Here is a 25,533-nt window from a genome sequence, read left to right on the forward strand (position 1 = left end):
TGAACAGACAGAATGACAACACGTTGTTAGAGAAGTCAAAGAGAGAATCCAATGGGTTCTTTGGGTGGGTCCAGTTGAGGGAGAGATGGCTCTGGTGCTCTTGAAACCAATCTATCTAGTGTAATCCCATCACTGGGTTCAGCGGAGGCGGGTTTCAACATCGATCTATCGTTTTTCTTTTTGGGTTATTAACTTCTCTTGCTACTTTTGTTATTGTTCTTGTTGTTAGGTGGTATTTCTGAAATTTTCACTGGGCTTTAGAAGAGAATCAAATCTTTATGCATAGAAAATCAAATTGGCGTGACTTGGCCCAAACGAATGAGGCACAGCCAATGCTCTAAGAACAAACTTAAAATTCTATGTTTGTTCTTCTTTCTCTGTATTTCTTTGGTTTCAATTTCTTCATCTCTTTTTTTTTTTTTTTTGGTATCTTAAATAGTAAATTCTGTATTTTCAAGAAAATATTTTTTAACTAGTTTTATGGACATTTAATGGCAATCACTTAATAGAAAGTGACAGGAAGCCTTAATTGAATAAGTTTGAAAGTAAGAGGTCTCAATTGAACGAATGTAAAGTTAGAGGACTGAAATGAATTTTGGTCAAACTTAGAGGGTGTGTTTTGCATTTCTGCATTTTAGTTTTTATTTTTTTATTATTTTTTATATTATTATTATAATAAACAGCATTATCCTTGATTTTCAGGAGGCCCATAAATTACTTCAACCTGCTGACAAAACATTGAAGGCAATGGCAATTGAATTTGCTGAGTATCAGGTGAACTTTAAGTAATTACCTTTGAACTGGTGATGAATTAGCTGTAATTCTAAGTTCTGCTTGTATTGCTGACCAAAATATAACAAATGGTGTAGCTTTCAGATGTAATATGTATGTGCTAATTGTTCTTATCCTGATAGGTCTGTGTTGATGTATTTATCACTACCCAGACTTATGTGGACATTGCTTCTATTGCTGTCATCCCAAGAACCACTGGAGGGCAGGTATAAATAAATCTCTGGTTCCTAAATGCTGTTGTCCAACTTCTTGTTAACTGTTATTTCTTGAAGCTTCAAAAAGTAAATGAGATATCTTTATTGATTTACCATTCAAGATACCACTAAGAATCCGTTGAAAACCCCCTTTCCATCGCCTTTGATATTAGACGGCTTAGTGCTTCCATCACGAACAAATAGAAGTGGAGAGATGATCTCCCTGTCATAAACCTCCTGAGCTTCCAAAAAAGCCAATTGCCATTCCATTGACTAGAATTGAGAATCAAACTGTGGAAATATAATATGAAATCCAAGTTTCTTTATTTTTCCCCTAAACCTCATCTCTCCCACATGTATGGCAAGAAAACCCAATTTACTTGATCATATGTCTTTTTCAAATCCGACTTACCTATTAGACCTGGTATATCAGCTTTCAATCTACAATCCAAACATTCATTTGCTATTAAGGCAGAATCAGAATTGTCCTTCCACATATAAATATATTTTGTGTATCTGAAATCAATGCTCCCAATACTGTCTTCAGTCTACTGGCCAAAGCTTTTGCCACACTCTTGTTGACACTACTGATGAGGCTAATAGGTCTAAAATCTTTGAGACTTTGATGTCTACAGCCCCTGATTTTTTACTAATGAGTGAGACGAAAGTGGCATTTGGGCTTCTTTCAAACATGCCTCTGTCTCCCTTACCGGATAAGCGAATTAATGGGTCTTTTTTTTTTTTTTGTTGTCTTCGGTGGATAATCTAGGCAGGCAGGATAAGCCCCCAACTTAAGATTCCATTCATAAGGGTAATTTTCTGTTGTTGTGACGGTTCTCATTGAAATTTTGAAAAATCTTCATAATATCCTCTTTTACCACCCCCAACATTTTTGAAAAAAGGCAATAGTAACACCATCTGCCCTTGGCAATTTATCCCTATCCATATTTTTTTTAACTCTTGCAAGACTTCCTCTTCATCAAATGGTCTTTCCAATTTTTTTGCATCCACTAATGTAATTGTAAAATACGCATAAAGTTAAAGGGAAAATCTCTTAGAATTGATTTTAAAAAAATTATAAGGACATTTTATTGGAAAAAGAAAAGACTACTTCATCTGAAGAATACAAAGAAGTCTAAAGAATTACAAAGAATACGTAATCATGTACAGAAGTAATCATGTTGCGTCCATGCTTGATTCCAAAAGTTGGGTGCTTCCCTAGGCAAGGTTGTGCTTTTAAGATATGGTTATGATGAATTTGTTTTACTTATTTTTTGTGGAGAACATTGTGGCATTGTTGTTATAAAATGGATATGAAGCAGAAGCCAGAAATAATGGTTTCTATTTTGCAGAACACTTTTTTTTTTCCTCATACTTTCTCCACCATCGAAATGATTGCTGAAAGATGCAAACAATTGTGTATTCTCAGTTTTCAGGCTGTTTATGCATCTTATATATTGTTCTAGTAGACATCATGCATTTAAGTTTAATTCCTTGGATATTGGGCTGGCTTCAGATTTATCTGCTTTTCACTTTTTCAGGTATATTATTATTACCCCTTCTCAGCTGTTTCTGATCCTGCGAAACTTTACAATGATCTTAGATGGAATGTGACAAGGCCTCAAGGTTTTGAGGCAGTGATGCGCGTGAGATGCAGCCAGGTACTCTCTTTTGGGGTACTTATATTTTTTGTGGCCTCTTCTTCTCTTGCCTGGTATATGATGATTGCTTTTACAGTCTTATAATTTCCTCCATGCTAGTACATTAATTTTGTTTTCATCTTTTATAGGGTATCCAGGTTCTAGAATACGAAGGAAACTTCTGCAAACGCATTCCAACTGATGTTGACCTTCCTGGGGTTTGTATATCCTCTATATAAATATTTGTTATGTAACACACACATACATGCGTATCGTCTATGAATGTTGTCACGGACTGCAGTTTATGTGACTTAGACTGACTGAATTTTTTATTGAAGTTTTGATCTCGATTAGGAATAGCCAAGAGCCTTGTGCCTCAACTAGTCGGTCTCTCCTGATATTTCCAATGAAGACATCCAGCATTCAAATCTTCCTTCCCCCATTATAACTATCGAATTATAAAAAATAGATTGATTCCCATTGTATGTATAGGCTATTATACTGAGATTAGTTCTCTGTTGTTGATTCTTCAATTGTTTTTGTAATCTAAATTCTAGCAATGGACTTGAGTCGAATAACCATCACTTGGTAATGTGTTACTGCCAACAGGAGAGCCCAAAAAAACTCTTTCCTATCACAAGCATTTTTATCTTAATTTTTATTTATTGTGTTTCTTTATTTTGGTATTACTCTTGCTAAAACTGATTTTCATTGTTGCTATTTTACCCTTCCTTTTACTAGTTTTCTCTCTTATTGTGGGTTTTTTTTTTTTTTTGGGGGGGTTTAATTTTGACTGAACATATTTGGTTGCTATGGTATGGTTGTGCAAACTTCAACTGATCATCATTTTTGTTGTGCAGATTGACTGTGACAAAACCATTATGGTTACCTTAAAACATGATGATAAATTGAAGGATGGCTCAGAATGTGCTTTTCAGGTACTAACTAATTTTACATTGTCTGCCAGGGAGTTTATAATCTGCGTATTGCTTCACTATAGGTGATCCTTTTTGTATTCTATCAATTGGAAAATATACCTGTTCCTTTCCGTTTTGTTATGCTGTTCTTTTCCTTGTCCAGTGTGCCCTTCTTTACACCACCGTCTATGGACAAAGACGAATTCGAGTTACTACATTATCTCTGCCATGCACAAGTATACTAAGTAATCTTTTCCGCTCGGCTGACTTGGATACTCAATTTGCATGTTTTTTGAAGCAAGGTATTTTGATTGCATATGTACCAAATGTTTTGTATTCAGAAATCTGTTATGTGCTTTTGCCCATATTGCAACATCCAATTTTCTCATTCTTAATTGATGGATTTCAATTTCGAATTTATTTGCTATATTTGTTCCGCACTGCCTCCCATGGCATTCTCATTAATGGTTTGTTTGGATAAATGAATTTAAAGAGAAGGATTTGGATCTCAATCTTTAGTTTAAATAACTCGAATAGTGTATTAAACAACAATTTTGATCTTTTGATGAAATAGATGGATGAATTTAAGTTTTATTAATATGTGGATTTCAAATTATTTGGTGTAAGATGTCATTTCAAATCCATCATATCATGTGTTTTTTTAAGTAAAATCTCCAAAGTTGACATATTGTGTGTTAATAAATTTATATCAAGAAATTTATACGATTCTTGTTCTTCAACCCCTAGATTTTATATCCTCAAATCCAAACGCAACATTCTAGAATTTTTAGAATGCATGATATCAGTTTTGTAATTTTCTGTTTTTTGAATGAAGACTAACATTTTCTCATTTTATTTTGCTTTCTGAAGCGGCAAGTGAAATCCCTTTCAGCCCACTTTTGCTTGTCAAAGATCGAATGACAAACCTTTGCGTCAACATTCTGCTTTCTTATCGTAAATTTTGTGCTACAGTGACATCTTCTGGACAACTTATTCTTCCTGAGGCACTTAAGCTTCTGCCTCTGTACACCCTTGGTATTGTTCTTTCTGCTATAATTTGGAAGTGAATTATATGAATGTATAATACTATGTTGAAAGTGTAAACTTCTTTAACAGTTTTTTTTTTTTGATAAGTAACTTCTGTTAAACACTTCTTACAACTAACTGTGTTTATGACTTATGTAATTATTCTTTTTCCTGGTGTTGATACTAGATTCCTCAATCCTCAGTTATCAAGTTTTATATCATTAGAATGCTAGACACTTTCTTCGGAGCTAGTTACTTAAGATGACATGTTAGTTTTGAAAGCTCTGCCAGTTGGCAATGTTAAGTATCACATATTTTGTATAAGCAAATGGGTGCGAATGAAGTTTCTCATTGTTGCTTAGTCCAAACAAGGATTCACTTTGTTTCCCAGTGAAGAAAAAGACCGAAAGGATTAAAAAAAAAAATCACTTTTCTTATCTTTTCCAGATTTTCAAAGTTTAAGATAGATTTATTTGGTATAACTTGAAACTAATTTTCCTTTTCACTTGAGAGTTGAGATTTTTTGTATTTCCTGTTACTATTGGTCAATGTTGGCGTCTTGGGAAGTATATGGTTCATCTTTTTATAAAGAAGTTCAGTAAAATGAGTTAATGACTTTCTTTCTTTTGCTGCTTTGCAGCATTAATTAAGAGTAAGGGATTACAAACTGATGGGAGAATAGATGAACGATCGTTCTGGATCAACTATTTGTCATCCATTTCTATTCCATTGGCAATTCCTTTTGTGCACCCCAGGATGGTGGCTATCCATGACCTTAATTCAAAGGTTTGAACTCTGCCATAATTAATTTTCTGGTACTGAACCAAAAAAAAAAAAATTCAAAACAAGTGGTACCTTTTTACTAATTCACAGGAGGGTGATCAACCTCTTGTTCCTCCTGTGATTTCGCTTTCTACTGAACACGTGAATGATGGGGGAATTTATCTTCTTGAGAATGGTGTGGATTGTTTAATATATATTGGGAACTTAGTGGATTCAGATATCTTGCGACAGCTGTTTTGCATTTCCTCAGTTGATGAAATTCCCGCTCAGGTAATTATAATCTTCTTTTCCCCCTTAGTGGTGATTTTTGCCAAATATTATTATTTTGTTTATTCGAACTTCAACCTGATACCTGAACCTGAGGTTTTGAGCACCTGAACTTTACTTTGGCAACATAAATGGGTTTAATATCTACCAGTAGACAGGCCTAGTGGATGAATTTGTATATTTTGTTGGTTATTGGTGTGGACACAATGTACAAGCCCCCAATTATACGCATATATGGGAGGAAGAGCAAAAAGAAGACGGCCCAACTTGTGGCCTTATGGATGGAGCCTGTTAGTAATTGGGCTTGAGATTAAGCAAGCCCGAACATTTAATAATTAGGGTTTTTTTTTATGCATTTTATTGTTAGCTATTTAAGCACATTTTCTGATTATTGTAAGACAGTTTTGAGAATTATAAAAAAAAAACATGTGTTTCTTTTTTTCACTGGTGCCGACTTCAGTTTTGTTTGGTGCTGACTCCAAGGGTTTACTAATTCTATTGTTGTTTGTTTGTTCCATTGAAATAATGTGGTTGTCCTATGTCAGTTATCCTCGTTTACGTTTATTTGCCAAGAGAAATTTCCTATTTAAGGCAGAATAAGATGGTCCAGAGCACCTTAAAAAGATGGTATTTATTTTGGGTCTGGCTTCTTTTTTTATTTATTTATTATTTTTTAATAAATAGCCATGTGTAATATCTTAAAAGGTGCCTTGTAGAGGTCAAAGCATTATTATTTACTCTTTCTACAATCACTATCATTGGGAATTTTGGGTTACATGATTGCTGGTTGAAAAAGCAAAGACTACCTTGTAAGGAATGTGTAGAAAACTAGAAATTCATTTACGGTGATGTCTTTCCATTCATGCAACTCATTATTGTAACTGATACCTTCTCTTGACCAGTTTGTGCTGCAGCAATATGACAATCCATTATCAAAGAAGCTAAATGATTTGGTAAACGAGATACGGCGCCAAAGATGTTCCTACCTCCGGTATGACTGATGTTGGTTCCGTTAGTTTTTCTTGTCTTTAGAACAAATTGTAGCATGCTTGAAATTATTATTTGATACATATTTACCATTTCAATCTTTGATGCCTCAATTTAGTTAAAATGTTAAGAATCTTTTCCATTTCCTGCAGCTTGAAATTGTGCAAGAAAGGAGATCCATCAGGTCAGTACATTAGGATAACCCTTAAAACAAACAAGGGATCTAACTATTTGTGCTGCTAGACAAGTATTTCATATGAAACGAGTCAACCAAAACAGCACCAATTTTATTTCCTTCACGTCTCACATGATTCATATTTGATTTCTACATAAGTGTAAGCATATTTGTCCAATGTTTTATTTTCATCCTAATCTAATAGATACTTTCCTCTGGAGTTTAGAGAGGGAGATTATAAAGATACTTTAAATTCCTTTGAGCTTTTCAATTATTTATTTTTTGGGGGGAAACGATAGAAATTTCACTATCCGGTATACTTCCATTACACCTCACAAAATCTACACTTTTTTGGGGGAGTGCGGTTTCATACCTCAAACCTTTAAAAAGACAAATATCATTAGGCTGCAAAGCCATTTGTAATGAAAGAGATTATAAAGAAGATCCATCTGGTGGAAGTCTTAGGGATGCAATGTGGGCAAAATTGGATTTGATGAGGTCATGGTGGGCTGGGCCTGGTGTTTGTTTGGTGATTTCAAAGAATCAAGATTGGAAAAATCTTAATGGAAGCGTGAAATCAGGAAGGGAGTTAAGTTTGGAAAATCAGTTTCCAAATATTCCTAGGAATATAAATCAGAAGGAGAGTTTTGGGGGAATTCAAGTTTCAAATAAACTTTCTATTAATAGCCGCCCCTTGCATGGCCCTTCTGCCAGATGGACCCAGGCCCACTTTTCCTTGAAAGTTACTGTTGATTTAGAAAGGAATACTCACCGTAAGGTTTGTTGGAGTCACTTTGTTAAACCAAAAGAAGCTAAGTTGGGCCCTGTTCTATTAGAGCCCAGTTTGATTTTAAATCAAGCTCAAGGGACTAATCCCATCAAGGCCCACAATGAGTTCATTAACAATATGTTACGGCTGAATGACAGAAGGTCATGGGAGGTGGGAGAAGGTTCGGGGTCACATGCTTCAGCCAAGAAGACTCCGACGTTGTCTCTGAGCACCGGCGAGTTGGCTGAGGATCTCCCAAGGACCGATAAAGGGGTGGATGAGATAGTGACTCACGTTTCTTCGTCGGAAACCCAGATTGGTGATGGATCGGTCCCCCATGTCTCAGCCGAGAAGCCACTAATGGTGTTTCCGAGTACCGGCGAGACAGATGGTGTCCTTGCAAGGTCTGATGGGTGCGGTGGTGTGGTTGGGGATGTCGGTGGTCACCCGGTGGACCCTAAATCTAGCGGAGCTGAGGTGGGTTGTATGGGTTTTACTGAGGTGATTGCCGATGGTCCGGCGGAGGACTTCCCAAATTCTGGGGCTGTCCTTTACTCCGATGGGCTGTCTGTCATCGCTGAACCATCTGCTTCCCCTCCTCTATCGGTTTCTGGAATTTCCGATATGCTACATCACCAACAGATGCTGGGTAATAATTGTTTTTTCCCCCTTGCTGAGCTGGGTTCTGATTCTAAGGATGATGAAATCTTGCTACTGGACTGGGTCAACCCCATAGGGCCAGGTAGTGATGAGGATGGTGGGAATGCTTTAGAGTGTGTACCTTTGGCTAAGTGGGATCCTCAAGGGGGTATGGATTTAGTTTCAGAGGAGGCTGAATTAGATGATTTTCTTGTGGGGGAGGATCTGGAACCTTCAGTGTGGGTGAAGAGGAAGATCAAAGGCTTTAGTAAATTTGTGGGTTTCCCTATTGACTCATGTGAGCAGCAATGCATTGCCTTATTTCAAAAACTTGAGAAAGTGTGGGAAAAACAAGCCACGGTTGGCAGTGTGCGTCGCAATGCATCATCATCCAAAAAAGGTATGAGAGAATTGAGGAACTTAGTCTCTTCCATTAACTATGAGGGGCATTCTGGTCGACAAATCAGAGAGATTGTGAATTTCTGTGGGGTGGGCTCAGGTAGTTGTCCATGAATTTGAAACTCTTATCTTGGAATGTAGGAGGATTAAACAATCCTCAAAAGAGGGATACGATGAAGAATTTAATCAAGGAGTGGAAGTGTGATGAAGTGTGTTTCCAAGAAACCAAGTTGGATTCTGTCAATTCTGCTGTTGTGAAAAGTCTTTGGAGCAGCCCTTTTGTTGACTGGGAGGCTTTGGATGCTATTCATACAGCAGGGGGGGTTATTCTAGCTTGGGATACAAGGGTGTATAAAAAAATTGATTGTATGATTGGAGGCTTTTCTGTTTCTGTTTTGTTGAAGGGTGTGGCAGACGGTTTTGCTTGGATATGTACAGGGGTGTATGGTCCAAATGCTGATGGTCTTAGGGAGACTTTGTGGACTGAACTTGATAGTGTGAGAGGGAGGTGGAGTGCTGCTTGGTGTCTTTTTGGTGATTTTAATGTTATTAGATATCCAGCAGAGCGCCTCGGTTTTACTTCTTTCAGTCCAGCCATGCTCAAATTCTCGGAATTTATTGACAGAAATTTATTGGTTGATTTACCTTTGGTGGGTGGTGATTATACATGGTTCCGTGACTCAGAGAACCCTTCTATGTCTAGAATTGATAGAGTGCTGGTATCCACTGATTGGGAGGACCATTTTTTGGATGTGATTCAAAGGCCTCTTTCAAGAGTGATTTCGGACCACTGTCCTCTTCTTGTGGAGGCAGGTGGAATGTCGAGGGGAAAATCTTCCTTCAAATTTGAGAATATGTGGCTGAAGGTGGAGGGTTTTGTGGATCTTGTGAGAGGTTGGTGGAACGGATACCATTTTGTGGGGTCTCCTAGCTATGTTCTTGCTTGTAAATTAAAGGCTATTAAGGGATACTTGAAGCATTGGAATAAACATGTTTTTGGGGATATGGCTTTTAAGAAAAAATGCTTGCTGTCTGAACTTATGGAACTAGATTCGAGAGAAGGGATGCAAACTTTGTCACCGGCAGATAGTGCAAGAAGGGCTGAGATAAAGGCTGATATTGAGTATTTAGCTTCCTTGGAGGAAATTTCATGGAGGCAAAAATCGAAGGCTTTGTACTTAAAAGAAGGGGATAATAATACTAGATTTTTTCATAGGCTTGCTAATTCTCATAGACGTACAAATACTACGAGGGTTGTGGAGGTAGAGGGCATTTTGTATGAGGAAGAGTCGGCTATTCATGATCAAGTGGTGGTTTTTTATAAGTCCTTGTATCAAAAGATCGAATCATGGAGGCCCAATATTGATGGGTTAGAGTTTGCAAATCTGGATGAAACTGATCGGATTGCTTTAGAAAGGGAGTTTGAGAAGGAAGAGATCATTGCAGCCCTACGGGAGGCTAAGGGTGATAAGGCTCCCGGACCCGATGGCTTTACTATGGCTTTCTTTCAAAAATGCTAGTGTGTTCTTGAGAAGGAGATCTTGGCTTTTTTTGCAGACTTCCACAAAGAATGTATCTTTGAAAAATCTCTCAATGCCACTTTTTTGTGTTTGATTCCCAAGAAGCTTAGTGCAGTCAATATTAGAGATTTTCGCCCAATTAGCCTGGTGGGTAGTTTGTACAAGCTACTTTCAAAGGTTCTGGCACATAGACTTCGTTTTGTTTTGGATAAACTTATTTCCAACTCGCAAAATTCTTTTGTTGGGGGTAGACAGATACTGGACTCTGTTCTCGTTGCAAATGAATGCTTAGATAGTAGATTGAAGAGTGGTATTCCGGGTGTGATTGTTAAATTGGATATCGAGAAGGCTTATGATCATGTGAGTTGGAGTGCCTTATTTTATCTTATGGAGAGAATGGGTTTTGGGGAGAAGTGGAGGAGATGGATGAAGATGTTTATTTCTACTGCTTGTTTTTCAGTGCTTATTAATGGGTCTCTAGTTGGTTTTTTTGGTAGCTCTCGTGGTCTTCGCCAAGGGGATCCCTTATCTCCACTCCTATTCTTATTGGTAATGGAGGTATTGAGTAGGTTGTTGAAAAGGACAGAAGATGGAGGCTTTCTCAGTGGATTCCAAGCACATCCCAATGCCCGTGGAGATTTGCATATCTCTCATCTTTTGTTTGCTGATGATACTATTCTCTTTTGTGATGCTTCTGAGGAACAATTATTACATATTTGTATGGTTCTAATTTTCTTTAAAGCTATCACAGGATTGAAAGTTAATGTTGGTAAGAGTGAGATTGTGCCAGTTGGTGAGGTTGGGAACTTGGATGCCTTAGCTCGTATTTTATGTTGTAAGGTAGGCTGTTTACCCATGTCTTATTTGGGGATGCCCTTGGGGGCACATTATAAGGATTCCTCAATCTAGAACCCTATCATTGAAAGGATGGAAAAAAAGCTTGCAGGTTGGAAGCAGCTATATTTGTCAAAAGGAGGTAGACTTACTTTATTGAAGAGTACTTTATCAAATCTCCCTACTTATTATTTATCTTTGTTCACTATTCCAAAACATGTGGCAGACAGATTAGAGAAAATTCAGAGAAATTTCCTTTGGGGGAGATCTAATGATGTCTTTAAATTCTCACTTGTTGCTTAGGAGAAAGTTGTGTGGCCAGTGGAGTTTGGTGGCCTGGGGATCCGGAAAATTGGGCTGTTTAACCAAGCTTTGCTTAGAAAGTGGCTCTGGCGATTTGGGAAGGAGGTCACATGTTTATGGAGGCAGGTTATAGATTCCAAAATATGGGGAGGCTAGTGGGTTGGTGTACTAGAGTTGTTAGAGGGACACATGGTTGTGGTATGTGGAAGAACATTAGGAAGGGGGCTGAGAGTTTCTTTGGTCATGTGTTATATGTGGCGGGTGAGGGTTTTTGTATCAGATTCTGGCATGACCCTTGGAGTAGCCCCACTGCCTTGAAAGATTTATATCCGGCACTATTTGATATTGCTGTGAACAAGGAAGCTATGATTTCTAATATGGTTGATTATGCTCCAAATGGGGGTGGTAGAAGCTGGAACTTTCGTTTCCGTCGTGCATTTCAAGACTAGGAGACAGGGATCTTTGATGATTTCTTTGCGTATATCTCCTCCAAGTTACCTAGGGGGGGTGATGATACCATGATATGGCAATTGAATCGTAGTGGTGTTTTTGATGTGCGCTCTTTCTATACTTCTTTGCTAGCAGCCCCGTCTGTGTCTTTTCCTTGGAAGAGCATTTGGTGTGTTAAGGTACCTAAAAGGGTGGCTTTCTTCTTATGGACAGCTGCTAGGGGTGGGCTTCTTACTATAGACAACCTTGTTAAGAAGAAGTTACCTCTTGTGAATTGGTGCTGCCTGTGTCGATGTGAAGAGGAAACTGTGGATCATTTGTTGATCCATTATAAGTATGCTTATACCTTGTGGAGTGATGTCCTTCGTTTGTTTGGGGTTCAATGGGTGATGCCGAAGAATGTTGTTTCACTTCTTACTGCATGGTGGAATTGGTTGGGGAGTCACACTTCAAAAGTGTGGAATATGGTTCCAGCATATCTTATGTGGCTAATTTGGAAGGAACGCAATGCCCGTACTTTTGAGGAAACTGAGAGACTTGTAGACTGTGTGAAGTCTTTGCTACTTAGGACATTGTTTGAGTGGTCCCGGATTTGGGGGTTTATACATTGTCTTTCTTTGTTTGATTTTCTTAATTCTGTTAGTCTCTCTTTTTGATTGGTTTGTATTCTATTCAGTACAGTGAGTTTACTATCGTAAATTCATTGCGCTTTCATTATCAATAAAGCTGTTATTACCTATAAAAAAAAAAGTAATTCTTTTAGTCCAGCTATGTTTAAATTTTCAGATTTTATTGCCAAACATTCGCTGATTGATTTTCCTTTGGTGGGAGGTGAATATACTTGGTTTTGAGACTCTGATATTCCTTTTATGTCCATAATTGATAGAGTTTTGATATTAGCTGATTGGGAAGAGCATTTCTTAGATGTGACTCAAAGGACTCTCCCTAGGGTGGTGTCGGATCATTGTCCTCTGCTAGTGGAGGCAAGTGGTATGTCAAGGGGTAAGAGCCCTTTTCGATTTGAAAATATGTGGTTAAAGGTGGAGGGTTTTGTGGATAAGGTTCGTCATTAGTGGAATAGTTATCATTTCGTAGGACCTCCTAGTTATGTTCTAGCTTGTAAGTTGAAAGCCCTTAAAGGGCATTTGAAGCATTGGAACAAGCATGTTTTTGGAGATGTAGCTTTTAGAAAAAAGAGTCTATTGACGGAGCTTTTAGATGTTAACATGAGAGAAGAGATGCAAGTGTTGACTCAAGAGGACAAGGCTAGAAGGTTGGTGGTTAAATCTGATATAGATTTTTTGGCTTCTTTGGAAGAGATTTCTTGGAGGCAAAAGTCCAAGGCTCTTTTTATCAAAGAGGGTGATAACAACACACGGTTCTTTCATAGAATTGCCAATTCCCATAGGCGAACCAATCAGATTAGGGGCTAGGAAGTACGGGTGCGGCATTTGGGCCGCCATGCCCGCGTTCAACATGGCCTGACGCGGGGACGTGCAGGCGACGCCGCTGCCTGCGTGTCCGTGCTGCGTCAGGCATTAAAAAAATACTTTTTTCGGCGCAATTCGTGCCGATACGGCGCCGATTCGGGCCAACGCATGCGAAATCGGGCCGATTCAGCCCGAATCGGTACGTATCGGGTGCAAACCGGTACCGGCGAAATCGGCCGATACCGGCCGAAATATGCCAATACCGGCCGAAATTCAAAAAAAAAAAAAAAGTATTTCTCTTCAACTAGGCTCTCTCTCATTCTCTGTATTCTAGTTATTATTTACTATTGCTCATAAATTTGATATATATTTATATAATGTGAAAAAGTATGTTTAGCAATATATTAAAAATATAAATAAAAATATTTTTAATAATTTTTTAATCGCCGCACCCCGCCGCACCTGCACCCTACTTTTTCAAAAATTGCCGAGTCCTGCACCCGCTCTCGCACCCGCACCCGAATCTTGAAACGCACCCGTGCTTCATAGATTAGGGGAGTGGAGGTGGATGGCGTTCTCTTTGAGGATGAGTCAGAAGTTACGGATTAGGTAGTGGATTTTTATAAGAGATTATATCAAGAACCGGAAGCTTGGAGGCCTACTATTGATGGGTTAGAGTTTTCTTGTCTAGACGAAACTGAGAGGTCTATGTTGGAAAAAGAGTTTGAGAAGGAGGAGATTATTGAGGCTCTCAAGGAGGCGGAGGGTGATAAGGTCCTTGGGCCAGATGGATTTACTATGGCTTTCTATCAGAAATGCTAGAGTGTTTTAGAAGGGGATGTAATCGCTTTTTTCAAAGATTTTCATAGCCAATGCATTTTTGAGAAATCTCTTAATGCCACTTGTCTATGTTTGATCCCGAAGAAGACTAATGCAGTAAATATTAAAGATTTTTGTCCTATTAGTCTTGTGGGCAGCCTTTATAAACTTTTGGCTAAGGTGTTTACTCATAGGCTATGAGGGGTTTTGGATAAGTTGATATATGACTCTCTAAATTCTTTTGTGGGAGGGAGACAGATTCTTGATTCGGTTCTAATTGCCAATGAATGCTTAGACAACAAGCTGAAGAGTGGTATTCCTAGTGTTATAATTAAGCTGGACATTGAGAAGACTTATGATCATATGAATTGGAATGCATTATTTTACCTTATGGAAAGGATGGGCTTTGGGGCAAGGTGGAGTAAGTGGATTAAGGGATGCATCTCTACAGTTAAATTCTCAGTTTTGGTCAATGGATCTTCTGCTGGTTTTTTTGGTAGTTCACGTGGTATTCGCCAAGGTCTCAACTTTTATTTTTTCTGGTTATGGAAGTGTTGAGTAGACTGTTGAAGAGGACAGAAAATGGAGGCTTTCTTTGTGGCTTTCAAGCAGGGTCCAAATAGACATGGGGTATCCATATCTCTCACCTTCTTTTTGCTAATGATACTATTTTGTTTTGTGATGCCTCTAATTAACAGTTATTATACGTGCGGATGGTGCTGATCTTTTTTGAAGCTATTACGGGCTTGAAAGTTAATGTAGGCAAGAGTGAGATTGTTCCCGTTGGTGATGTTGGGAATTTGAATGGTTTGGCGCGTACCTTTGCTGCAAGGTGGGCACACTGCCTATGAGATATCTGGGCATGCCTCTCGGGGCACACTATAAGGATTCGTCAATTTGGAATCCTATTATAGAAATGATGGAGAAATGGCTGTTTGGATGGAAACGATTTTATTTGTCGAAAGATGGTAGGCTTACTTTGTTAAAAAGTACTCTATCAAGTCTTCCCGCCTACTTTCTATCATTGTTTACTGTCCCTCAAGTTGTGGTAGCTAGAATAGAAAGGATTTAGAGGAATTTCCTTTGGGCGACCTCATAGGATGTTTATAAGTATCCTTTAGTTGCTTGGGATAAGGTATGCTTGCTAGTTGAATGTGGTGGTTTGGGGATCCGGAGGGTTGGGTTGTTTAATAAGGCTTTGCTTGGGACGTGGTTGTGGCGTTTTGGGAAAGAAAATAATAGATTATGGCGTCATAGTAGCCAAATATGGGGAGGCGAGAGGAGGCTGGTGCATTAGAGGGGTAAGAGGTTCTCACGGGTGTGGGATGTGGAGGAGTATTAAAGAAGGAACAGAGAAGTTCTTTAGCTAGATTCTGTATAATGTGGGGGCGGGAAGCCGTGTTAGTTTTTGGCATGACCCATGGTGTGGGCCTACTACTTTGAAGGAACTCTTTCCTACTATGTACGTTTGCTCTCTGTCTAAAGAAGCATGGGTCTTTGACTTGGTTGTATCTACTTCAGAAGGAGGTACGAGTTGGAATTTGTTGTTCCGTCATGGTCCCTAGGATTGGCAGGCAGCCACTGTCTATTCCTTTTTTGAGTTCATTTATTCCTCTATGCCAAGGGGTGAGGGGGATGATCAATTGGTCTAGAGATTGACTAAGTATGGTGTTTTTGATGCGCTCTTTTTATAAGCTATTATCTAGTCCTAACATTGATGCCTTTCCTTGGGAGTGTATTTGGCGTATTAAGGTGCCTAAATGGTTGTCTTTCTTCTTATGGACAGCAGCTAATGATGAGATACTCACCATTGATAATCTTATTAAGAAAGATCAGTCTCTGGCTAATAGGTGTTGCTTATGTTGCTACAATGGGGAATCAGTGGACCACCTTCTTTATTGTAAGTTCTCTCACGCCTTATGGTGTGAAGTTTTTGCAGTGTTTGGGATCCAATGGGTAATGTCAAGGTCAGTCAGCTCTTTTTTCTTTATTTGGAGAAACTGGTTTGGAAAGTATCTTTCAACCATTTGGAATATGGTTCCAGCATGTTTATGTGGTTAGTTTGGCAGGAATGTAATGGCAGCATTTTTGAGGACAAGGCGAGAACATTAGATCATCTAAAATGTCTCATTTTTCGTACTCTGTTTCTTTGGGCTCATATTTGGGGGTGTACGAACTGTACTGCTGTATCTGATTTTTTAGTTTCTATTTCCTATATCTCTTGATCTTTGTGTATTTGTTTACTTGTTCAAAGTGTTCACCATTGTGAACATGAGGTTCAATTTTTTTTCACAATAAAAGTCTTATTACCTATTAAAAAAAAAAAAAAAACTGGTGTTTAGTCTAAAATGAGGGACTCCTGACATTTCACTTCAGATGTTATCATGTGTATACTCATGATAGCTGTTATGGAAATCAACCCCCCCCCCCCCCACAGTTCCTTTTCTCACAACACTTTGTCAAGAATTTCTGGCCTCACCAAAAATTAGGACTTGACTACAAAGCCTGCTAGAAGACAACTATACTGTGTTTTCAATTGTAATTTATCCAATATCACATCTATCGGAGAAAAATTATGTTTTGATTTTCTCAATTTTAGAGTGATATTATCATATTGTCATTTTAGCATTCATTGTTAATGGAACTTTTAGTCGTGATGATGACTTGTATGTATCCTTTTTCTATTTGTGCATTCTAGTGCCCATGCAAAGCAATAGTCTTTTATAGAGAGTAGATTTGGATTTGTCAAATTCCACATGGAATCTGGAACTGTGTACAAATATTTGCAAAAAGTTGAACTAAAAGAGCTGATATATCTTTTAGAAGTTAAACACACGTCACCATCAATCACTTATTCCTCATTGTATATGCACTTTCTCTGTCATGGACTGGGTTGTGCGACATTAACACGCAAATGAATTGCCAATAACCATCACTTGTCAATGGTGCCAATAGTCTTCTGACCTGTAGCATTTTCTCCTCATAGAAACAAGGGGTGGAAGGTGCAGTTTCTTCAGTTCCATCCCATAGGGTGTGTGAGTTCTGTTTGCCTATTAGGAGGAGAGAGAGAGAGAGAGAGAGAGAGAGAGAGAGAGAGAGGGAGAGATGATGAAAAATGAAGAGAACAGAAAAATAATGTTATCCCTTGATTATTTTCTCACTGTCTACTGGATGGTTGAGGGGAGAATTATCATTGCAGGAAATTTCATATAAAATAGTTTCAGTTGATTTTACTCAATCTGTACTTACCTGTTTTGTAGGTATGCAGTTCTTTTCATATATGATAGAAGACAAGAGCTCAAGTGGCCTCTCCTATGTTGAGTTTCTAGTACATGTCCACCGGCAAATTCAACTTAAAATGTCATCATGATCATATTTTGCACCTTTTAGTTTAATTTAGAAGTTTCAATCACCTTCCTCAAACACAGTACAGATAACATTCAACGAAATATCAGATCCTTGCTACACATACTGTCCAATGGCCCTGCCAAGCAAGCTGCACTGACGTTTTGCTTTTAGGGAGTGTTGAAGTGTACAGTTTTAATGGTGGTAATAAATTCCCCTTTATATATTTAGTTTTTATACTCTTTCTTAACTTTTGTTTTTTGGGTACTATAAGAGCCCTTCATAAATGGGGAAGATGTATGAACAGATAATTGAAAATGTAGAATCCCCTCAAGAAGAGGTGAAAGATGTATAAACAGTTGGTTAATTTAGAAATGGATAAGTTTAAGTTGATGATGGTGTCTCTACACAAAGTTAAACCCCATTGCATATCTAAATCCAACCTTGTAGTTCTACTTCTCGAAGATTTCTTCCACACCTCAAATAGCAGTTAGCTTTGCTATGATAGGCTCTCATGATGGGGCATGATATTGATTTTTGGAAGTGCCCTAGACTGCTGCATCGATGGAATTAATTGGGCAGCCTCTCAAATTTAAAATGAATGCACACATCTGACTTGTTTGGCCTTTAGAGGTCAAAGCTGCAGGCTTCTTGTGGTTGCTCAACTCTGTGATTTTAGGAAATTTTACTAACTTTCAAAAAAGGACGGGCATCTGTAAGAAATTTTATTCATTTGTATGGTTAACTAATTTTCAAGTAAGCAGCACACGTCCTTCCTCAATGACTGAAGTATGCCTGGGTCATACAGGATCAATGATCTTTTTATTTACGGTCCATAGTTTATCACACTCCATGAGATTGAGATTTTTAGATGCTCCCTGAAACAGAATAACACACAGATAATGGATAACCTTTTCAGGGAGACGAATTTAAGAATAACTGTCTTGTACAATAAATGAGTGCAAATCTATGAACAAAAAGTTTCACTGGCAAGAACTAACCAGAAACATTAGACCAATACTAGCCTCGTCACATGAGCGAAGCGTGTGTAATGAGGCTTTCTTTTTTAGTGGTCCAATTTTGTAAAAAAAAAAAAAAAACTGTATTTTTATTTTATCTATACTATTAGCTGCCCTTGTTTGAATCGGATTTTTTTTTTTTGTTCCAAAATACCCTTATACCCCTAAGTTTAAGTAGAGACAAAACTAAAGAATAGTTTGGTAACATACATGTCTAACTTGCACTAAAATATTGCCTACAAAATATGAATACTCTTTCACTAATCCACTTCTTCAAAGTAATTATATGTTTATTGCTTTTTTTTTTTTAAATAGAAAAATAAGTTAGACACTCCACATTTATCCAAAAACAAATCTAAATATCCTATAAAAAAAATTTAAATATATAAAAAAAAACTAAAGGACAATCCAAATTCTTTTTATGTTCTAAAATACCCTTACATTCCTATGTTTAAGTAGAGACAAAACTAAATGATAATTTGGTAAAAATATAACCCTAACTTCCACTAAAGCATTACCTAAAAAATATGGTCACTTTCCTATTGATTTTCAATTTTATTTATCCACTTATAAATTAGATTCTCAAAATAAAAATTACATATTTAATAAAAAACATAGATTTTTTTTTTCTACTACCACTAAAAAAAAAAAGCCTCATCTTACGCGCGAAGCGCGTGGGATGAGGCTAATATATATAATTGTTGTTTTGAAAATTTAATTGATAAATGGATAAAATAATTTGAAAGTTACCAAAAAGGTGGTCCTATTTTTTAGACAATGTTTTAGTGAGAGTTAGAATTGTATTTTTACCAGATTGTCCTTTAGTTTTATCTTTACTTAAACATAGGGGTATGGAGGTATTTTTGAACTAAAAAAATGAGGAATCCAAACCAAGGAAGCCCTTTAAATAATAGTATAGATATAGATAATTCCAAAAATTTTGTGCGTACATGAACCTTAGAGATAAAAGAATTAGAGTTAAACCAAGTATTTTCAAAAAAAAATTTAATCAACAAACCAAAGCTAGCGTGCGTGTTATTGAAGATAATAGTATAGGTTTGTTAGAGTTTGTGTTTGATTTAAATTTTGATGAGATAATATTTCCTGAACATCCTAATAAAATTGTTTAGAATAAAGATAAAGATTTTTTAGAGTTTTAACTCTATCCTGGAGTCTTTAAAATCTTGTCACCACATCATCAACTATTTAAATAAATAGCTAATTATTATACGTTTTATCTGAAATTGTTTTAAAAATGTTCATCACATGAAAATAATTAATCTACTGATTGAATCGATAGATTAGCAACTGTAATACAAAAAATAAATAAATAAATAAAATTGTTTATCTCGTTGTTCACTTAAAAAAAATGTAGCGTGTACAAAATATCATTCTAAAAAAAAACAAAAATTAATAATTTTGTTAAAAAATGTAGGGTAAAAAAAAGAAAAAGAAAAAACCCATATAAAATTTCAATCATAGAACTCATAAAACGAAAGCCCACCAGGTTAACACCCACCAGGCACCAGATTCATGTGTAATAATAAAAAATAAAAATTTAATTTAATATGAAAGCAGAGCCAATACCTGGAAATGGAAATATGCTGAAAATCAATAAGTCAATTGTAGAGATAGAAAGGGGTTGTGACAGTCTAGAGTAGACACAGAACAATTAGATAATCAAATAGATTGAGAGAGAGAGTAACATAAGGACAGTTCAAGCACAAACCTTCTTTGTTGAAATTTCAAAGTCAAACACCCTCAAACACCCTTCAATCCCTAATCACATTCACCCAAAAGTAAGTACTCCTCAAACTATGAATAGTTGAATACTTGGCAACTATGGAAGTATGAACTCAAAGAAAGTCAATGATAAAGAAAAGAAAAGAAAAAAAAAAACTTGCAAAAGATGGAACCTGAAAAGCCGTTAGAGCTTCTGACATTGTTTATAAATCAAATCTAAAAGTAGAAGAAGAAAGAAGGAGGATATAGAATGTCTTCAATTTGAATAAGAATGAGAGAAACTGACAAAGCATATGAATAATAGTATAGATAAAAGGTTTTGAATTTGAATTTGACACAAACAATTCTTTTTTTTTTTCTTTTTTTTTTTATAGAAATTGGGCTGGGTTTAACCTAACGCCAATGGATTACTAATATTGATATTAATTGTCAAGATTAGTAGTAAAGTAATTTAAATTTAGCAGTTGAGTAGTTTTAGGAACTACTTATCTAATAGTGGGTGAATCTGTAATTATCTGATAGTGGGTGAATATTTACTAGTATTTAAAGTACCTCAATGCACTGAATGAATATTTACTAGTATTTAAAGTACCTCAATGCACTGAATGTATAGTTTTTCAATGCTCTCAAAATAAGCCATCTCTATGAAGTCACCATATTCTAGTAGCCTCTCCGACAACTTGGAGATGTTCATGTTCCACAAAAGATAAGAGATCGTGAGGAGTTAGTAAAGAAAGCGAAGAACAAGATCCGACAATTTGATGATCCAATCCACTTATCACCAAAGGTATGCATCTGTATGACCGATAGTATTTTTTTTCAACATTGGTATGAGAGCCGTTTTATGCTTGTTACTTTTCACTCTTGAATGATGCTGTGATTTCTTATATATATAATCCTATATGCATGCTAAAATTAAAATTTTAAGTAATTAATCTGTATTTTAGAGGCATGCTAGAGAGAAATAAAAAACTGTAATTTTTTGGATGTTTACATGTAACCCATTAAATCTTGTTTAATGTCAAATATATATATATATATATATTTATGATTTGAAAGTACATTTCATAAGCTTTAAAACGACAGTTTACAGGTTTAATTTAGACTTAAGACGAGAAAGTTGTGGCCTTTGTATTTGATAAAATCTGGAAAAATTGATCTCAAGGTTGAAGAGATGAACCGCAAAAAGAAATACACGCATGTAAAATTGGTTTGTAGCATGCGTGTTTTAGCTAAAAACTTTTGTATTGTGCGTGTCCCACTCGCTTAGTGCGTGAGTGATTATCTACAAATTAAAGAAGAGTCCCACGTGTATTAGTTACACATAAACACAACTAATTATCCTTGTTTCCTTTAACAAGGATATTGCTTAAGTTTTTCTCAAAAAAGAAAAAAAAAGAAAGGATATTGCTTAAGTAATAAGCCGCGCATTGAGTGGCTGTGGGGTCTGTAATATTGCTTACGTAGTAGTAATGAGTTATAACACATATATTGAAAGATTATATGATAGTTCAATGTTATAACATGCACAGCAACGGTGGCTCTTATTTTAATTTAGGGCAAATAACACTCCCCTCTCTCGAGATTTGGAAAAATGACACTCACTCCTAAATTTGAAAGGAAAAAACATTTTTCCCCTTTGACATTCATTTAACTAAACTCTGTTAAATTGATGTTAAAAATGTTGTGTACTAACCTACCATTTAGTTAAGAACATATTTCCAAAATTGCCCTCAACTTATTTTTAAAAGTTTTACAAAACCCAAAATTTCGGCAATCATCCCTTCCTGTTCATCCTTTCCCGCTTCTTTGAAAACCTAGATTGATGTTAAGGACTTTTATTAACAAATTCACAATAACAAATACACTTCAACTGGTCCCCTACAACCTTCCATCCCATGGCTCAACAATGATTCCACAGTGAATACAATAAAAGCTGAATAATAAGGTAAATGTCGACAAAGCCCTCAAATTTTCTTGTATTTTAGCATAGCTAAGCTATGGATTTTTGGAATTTATGTGTAGATACATTGTTATGTGCACAATAGTATAATACTCACAAAACAATTTGTAAAGCTTTAATTTTTTTTTTTTTTTGAAAAAGCTCGATTTTTGTTGTTGTTAATGGGTTTACTTCAAAGTTCAAAGACATTTCCATTGTGGATTTTGTTTGAAAATGATTGATTTGTTTGTTACACAATGCTTTGGATATTTACTCATGCTTTATTATCTTATTTCTTCTGCATTTTTTTCCGAAGATTTTATATTCATTGAATGTCCTAAACCAAAATTTTGAAATTAATATAACTAAAAAAATTAGTTTTTGAGAAGTAGTTCTAGTATTTGGAAAAAGCCCAAACTATTTCCCTTGTGTCTATAATGCTTGAAAGGTAATTTGCAATTCAATAAGTGGATGCTACTTGTCAATAATTTAGCCAAAGAGACAATACTTGGTAGTAAAGAAGTAAATGTAAAAATGAGCTGGAAAGTAGAAACCAATAGCGATTGACACCTCACCTGACTTGCATGAAGAAAAATAATTGATTTGAACTTCTAGAGTTTCTCTTGTACTTTGAATAATTAAAACTAGCTTAATAATTCTATAAATAGATATCCTGTGTGATGAAAATGTGGTCTAACAAAATAAATTGCAATGAAATAAAAATAGAAACACAACAACACTTTGATAAACACACACACACACACACACACACACACACACACACACACACACACATATATATATATATATACATGCACTTATGTAAATTCTATCCAATTTACCCATGTCTGAAAGTTTTTTATATTGATAAGTGACTCTGAAAATTTCAAACTCATTTTTAAATAATAAAAGCTTGAAAGCTTCGAAAAATTGTTTTATTTCATAAATTTTGATCGAAAGTGTTGGAGAGAGGTGTGATTAAAAAATCTAAAATGATCATCAAACTTTAAAAAATCAATTGGAAAGGTGCTAGAAGCGACTAAAAATCCACTTAAGCAACATGTTTTATAATATGCTCTTTTCATTTTTTATTTTATTTTATGTGAATGCTCTTTTCACTAACCATGGTTAAACTTTGGTAAAGAGAATCTTTTAAAAAATTGAAATATTCCGTTACTAATATTAACAGAAGGGGGGGAGTGTTATTTTTTTCAAATCTCAAGGGAGGTGAGTATTTTTTCCTTTCAAGTTTGGGGGTAAGTGTCATTTCTCCAAACCTCAAGGGAGGGGAGTGTAATTTGCCCTTTAATTTATAGTAATATTAAAGATGTTCTTGTTTACATGACTTCAATTTTTCTAGTGTGACATATATTTAATATATTTAATTGTGGTGTTTATCAAAAAGTGTGTGTATATATATAAGTTATTGTGGTGGAATTTTTTTTAAAATGTGATGTTAAAATAAAACTATGAAAATATGAGAAAATTGTGAAATTAGTTTTTTAATTTTTTGTATAATCATATATGGAATTTAATCTTTCAACTAATTTATGATGTCATTTTAACATATTGTGAATGTGATATGATTAAATTGATATTAAATGAATGCATGAACATAATGCATTATGCGATGAATATGTGTCCTAGGGTTTCTGAGGTTCTTTGGCTCATCTCTATTGTTAGAGATTGTGGCGTATCTCTATCCAAAAGCCACCATATATTCTATTTGATGCATGTATGTTTTATAGAGAATTTGAATAGAGATTGTATCGGTAATATGTTATGCAACATGTATATTTTTATTTATTATTATTGTGGGTGGATAAGACAATTCTTGAAAATATTTGGTAACATGGCATCCCCAATTCTAAATTACAAATGGAATCTTTGTATTAGGGTTCTTGGAAATGTAATGTAATTTTTGGGCCAGTGTTTTTTGGCAATATAATTTTAAGGCTATGTAATTTAATTTTGGAAGCCATGTAAGGGGATGTGTTTCATGGTTACCAATAAGTCTCAAATTTTATCTTAGTAAGTTGTATCGAATTACCAATAGGGCTTGAAGTGGAGCCCATGTACAATGTGTTGTGCACAAAGATGTATGGACATGAGTTATATGTATGATTTGATATGTGGATGATGATATGTTTTATTCCTCACAAAATTTTATTCAAAATCAATTAAATGTGTTATTCTAATTTACATAGTGCGAGATGATTATGAACTTAGCAAATTTTTGATCTCACTATGCAAAAAGGAATATCATGCTCTAGTTGGATTTTTGGAAATAGAAGTTTTTTTTTTTTTTTTTATAAAAAGTGTCAGCTAATGTCAATTTATATAATGAATGTAGTGAATATTGCCACTAAGAATGTAGTTATTGATCTAACTAAGGAAGAGAAACTAGATTGAACCAACTATGATACGTGGCATAGAAAAATTCAATATCTTCTTAATGAACAAGAGGCTCTTGAAACCCTAACCAATTTGATCATGCAACCTGGAAATGGGAATATTGCCCAACATTGTCGTGACTTAAAGGCCTATGAGTCTTGAGTTAGGAAAGATCAATGTGCACACTTCACTATGCTAAGTAGCATGCATAATGATCTTATTTGGGAGTTTTAAGGACCATCCAAATGCCTAAGAGATGTGGAACTAGCTAAAGATTGCCTATGGAGGGACTTCAGCAACTAGGTGCGAGCTCTTACTTTGAAGTTTGAGCAATATGTTGTGGATTCAAAGCATAGCATTGTTGAACATCTAAGGACGGTGTTTATATTGATACATGACCTAAAGGCTGCTGACAATAATCTCTTTGATGAACAACAGGTTACAATAGTGATACGTTCACCACCAAAACCTACTTGTGGGCAAATGAAGTTTGTTCTGACACATAGTGAGAATGTCAGGACCATTGTCTAGACTCTTACTTTAGGCCATAAATGGAATACTTAAGGTAGCACACTTTGCGCCCTTTTTCATTGACCTCAAAGCCAATAGGCCGATCCATATAAATCTTTTCATCTAGTTCTCCATTGAGAAATATAGTCTTTATATCTATATGGATCAACCTATTGGCTTTGATGTCAAGGAACAAGGGCGCAAAGTATACCGCCTTAAGCATTCCATTTATGGCCTAAAGCAAGCGTTGAGACAATGGTATTTCAAATTTTATAAGGCTATTATTTTTTAATGATGGAGGAGGACCATTGTATGTATGTCAAACAAGCTAAAAAGAGTTTGCTTATCCTATCTTTGTATGTGGACGACATTTTGTTGGCTGGAAATGATATGCAAATGATTGTCACCACCAAAAGGTGGTTGTCCTCAATTTTTGAAATGAAGGACATGGGAGAGGCTAATTATGTGCTCAGAGTTATGATTTTGAGGGATCGCCCAAAGAAGCTTCTTGGTTTGTCTCAAGAAACTTACATAAAGATGATCTTAAAGCGATTCCATATGCACAATTCCAAACCCATAGATACTCCAATTGAGAAGGGACATACATTAAGCCTTGATGATTGCCCTAAATCAAAA

At 35.9% G+C, this 25,533-nt stretch overlaps 1 protein-coding gene across 2 annotated transcripts in view; it reads left to right on the forward strand.

Moving 5' to 3' along the window:
- LOC142627330 (protein transport protein SEC24 C-like) overlaps positions 1-17,684 on the forward strand; it is a 33,589-nt gene extending 15,905 nt beyond the window's left edge. For both annotated transcript variants that reach the window (XM_075801170.1, XM_075801171.1), the window contains exons 13-24: positions 703-774; positions 915-998; positions 2,528-2,647; positions 2,776-2,844; positions 3,487-3,564; positions 3,707-3,845; positions 4,414-4,578; positions 5,210-5,355; positions 5,443-5,622; positions 6,522-6,610; positions 6,759-6,790; positions 17,205-17,684. In XM_075801170.1, coding sequence (XP_075657285.1) covers positions 703-774; positions 915-998; positions 2,528-2,647; positions 2,776-2,844; positions 3,487-3,564; positions 3,707-3,845; positions 4,414-4,578; positions 5,210-5,355; positions 5,443-5,622; positions 6,522-6,610; positions 6,759-6,790; positions 17,205-17,314 — 1,284 coding nt within the window. In that variant the 3' untranslated portion in view covers positions 17,315-17,684. The remainder of the gene's footprint in view (positions 1-702; positions 775-914; positions 999-2,527; positions 2,648-2,775; positions 2,845-3,486; positions 3,565-3,706; positions 3,846-4,413; positions 4,579-5,209; positions 5,356-5,442; positions 5,623-6,521; positions 6,611-6,758; positions 6,791-17,204) is intronic.
- Positions 17,685-25,533: the final 7,849 nt, after the last annotated feature.

This window comes from Castanea sativa, chromosome 3 (assembly GCF_040712315.1).
Source record: "Castanea sativa cultivar Marrone di Chiusa Pesio chromosome 3, ASM4071231v1".
NCBI lineage: Eukaryota > Viridiplantae > Streptophyta > Magnoliopsida > Fagales > Fagaceae > Castanea > Castanea sativa.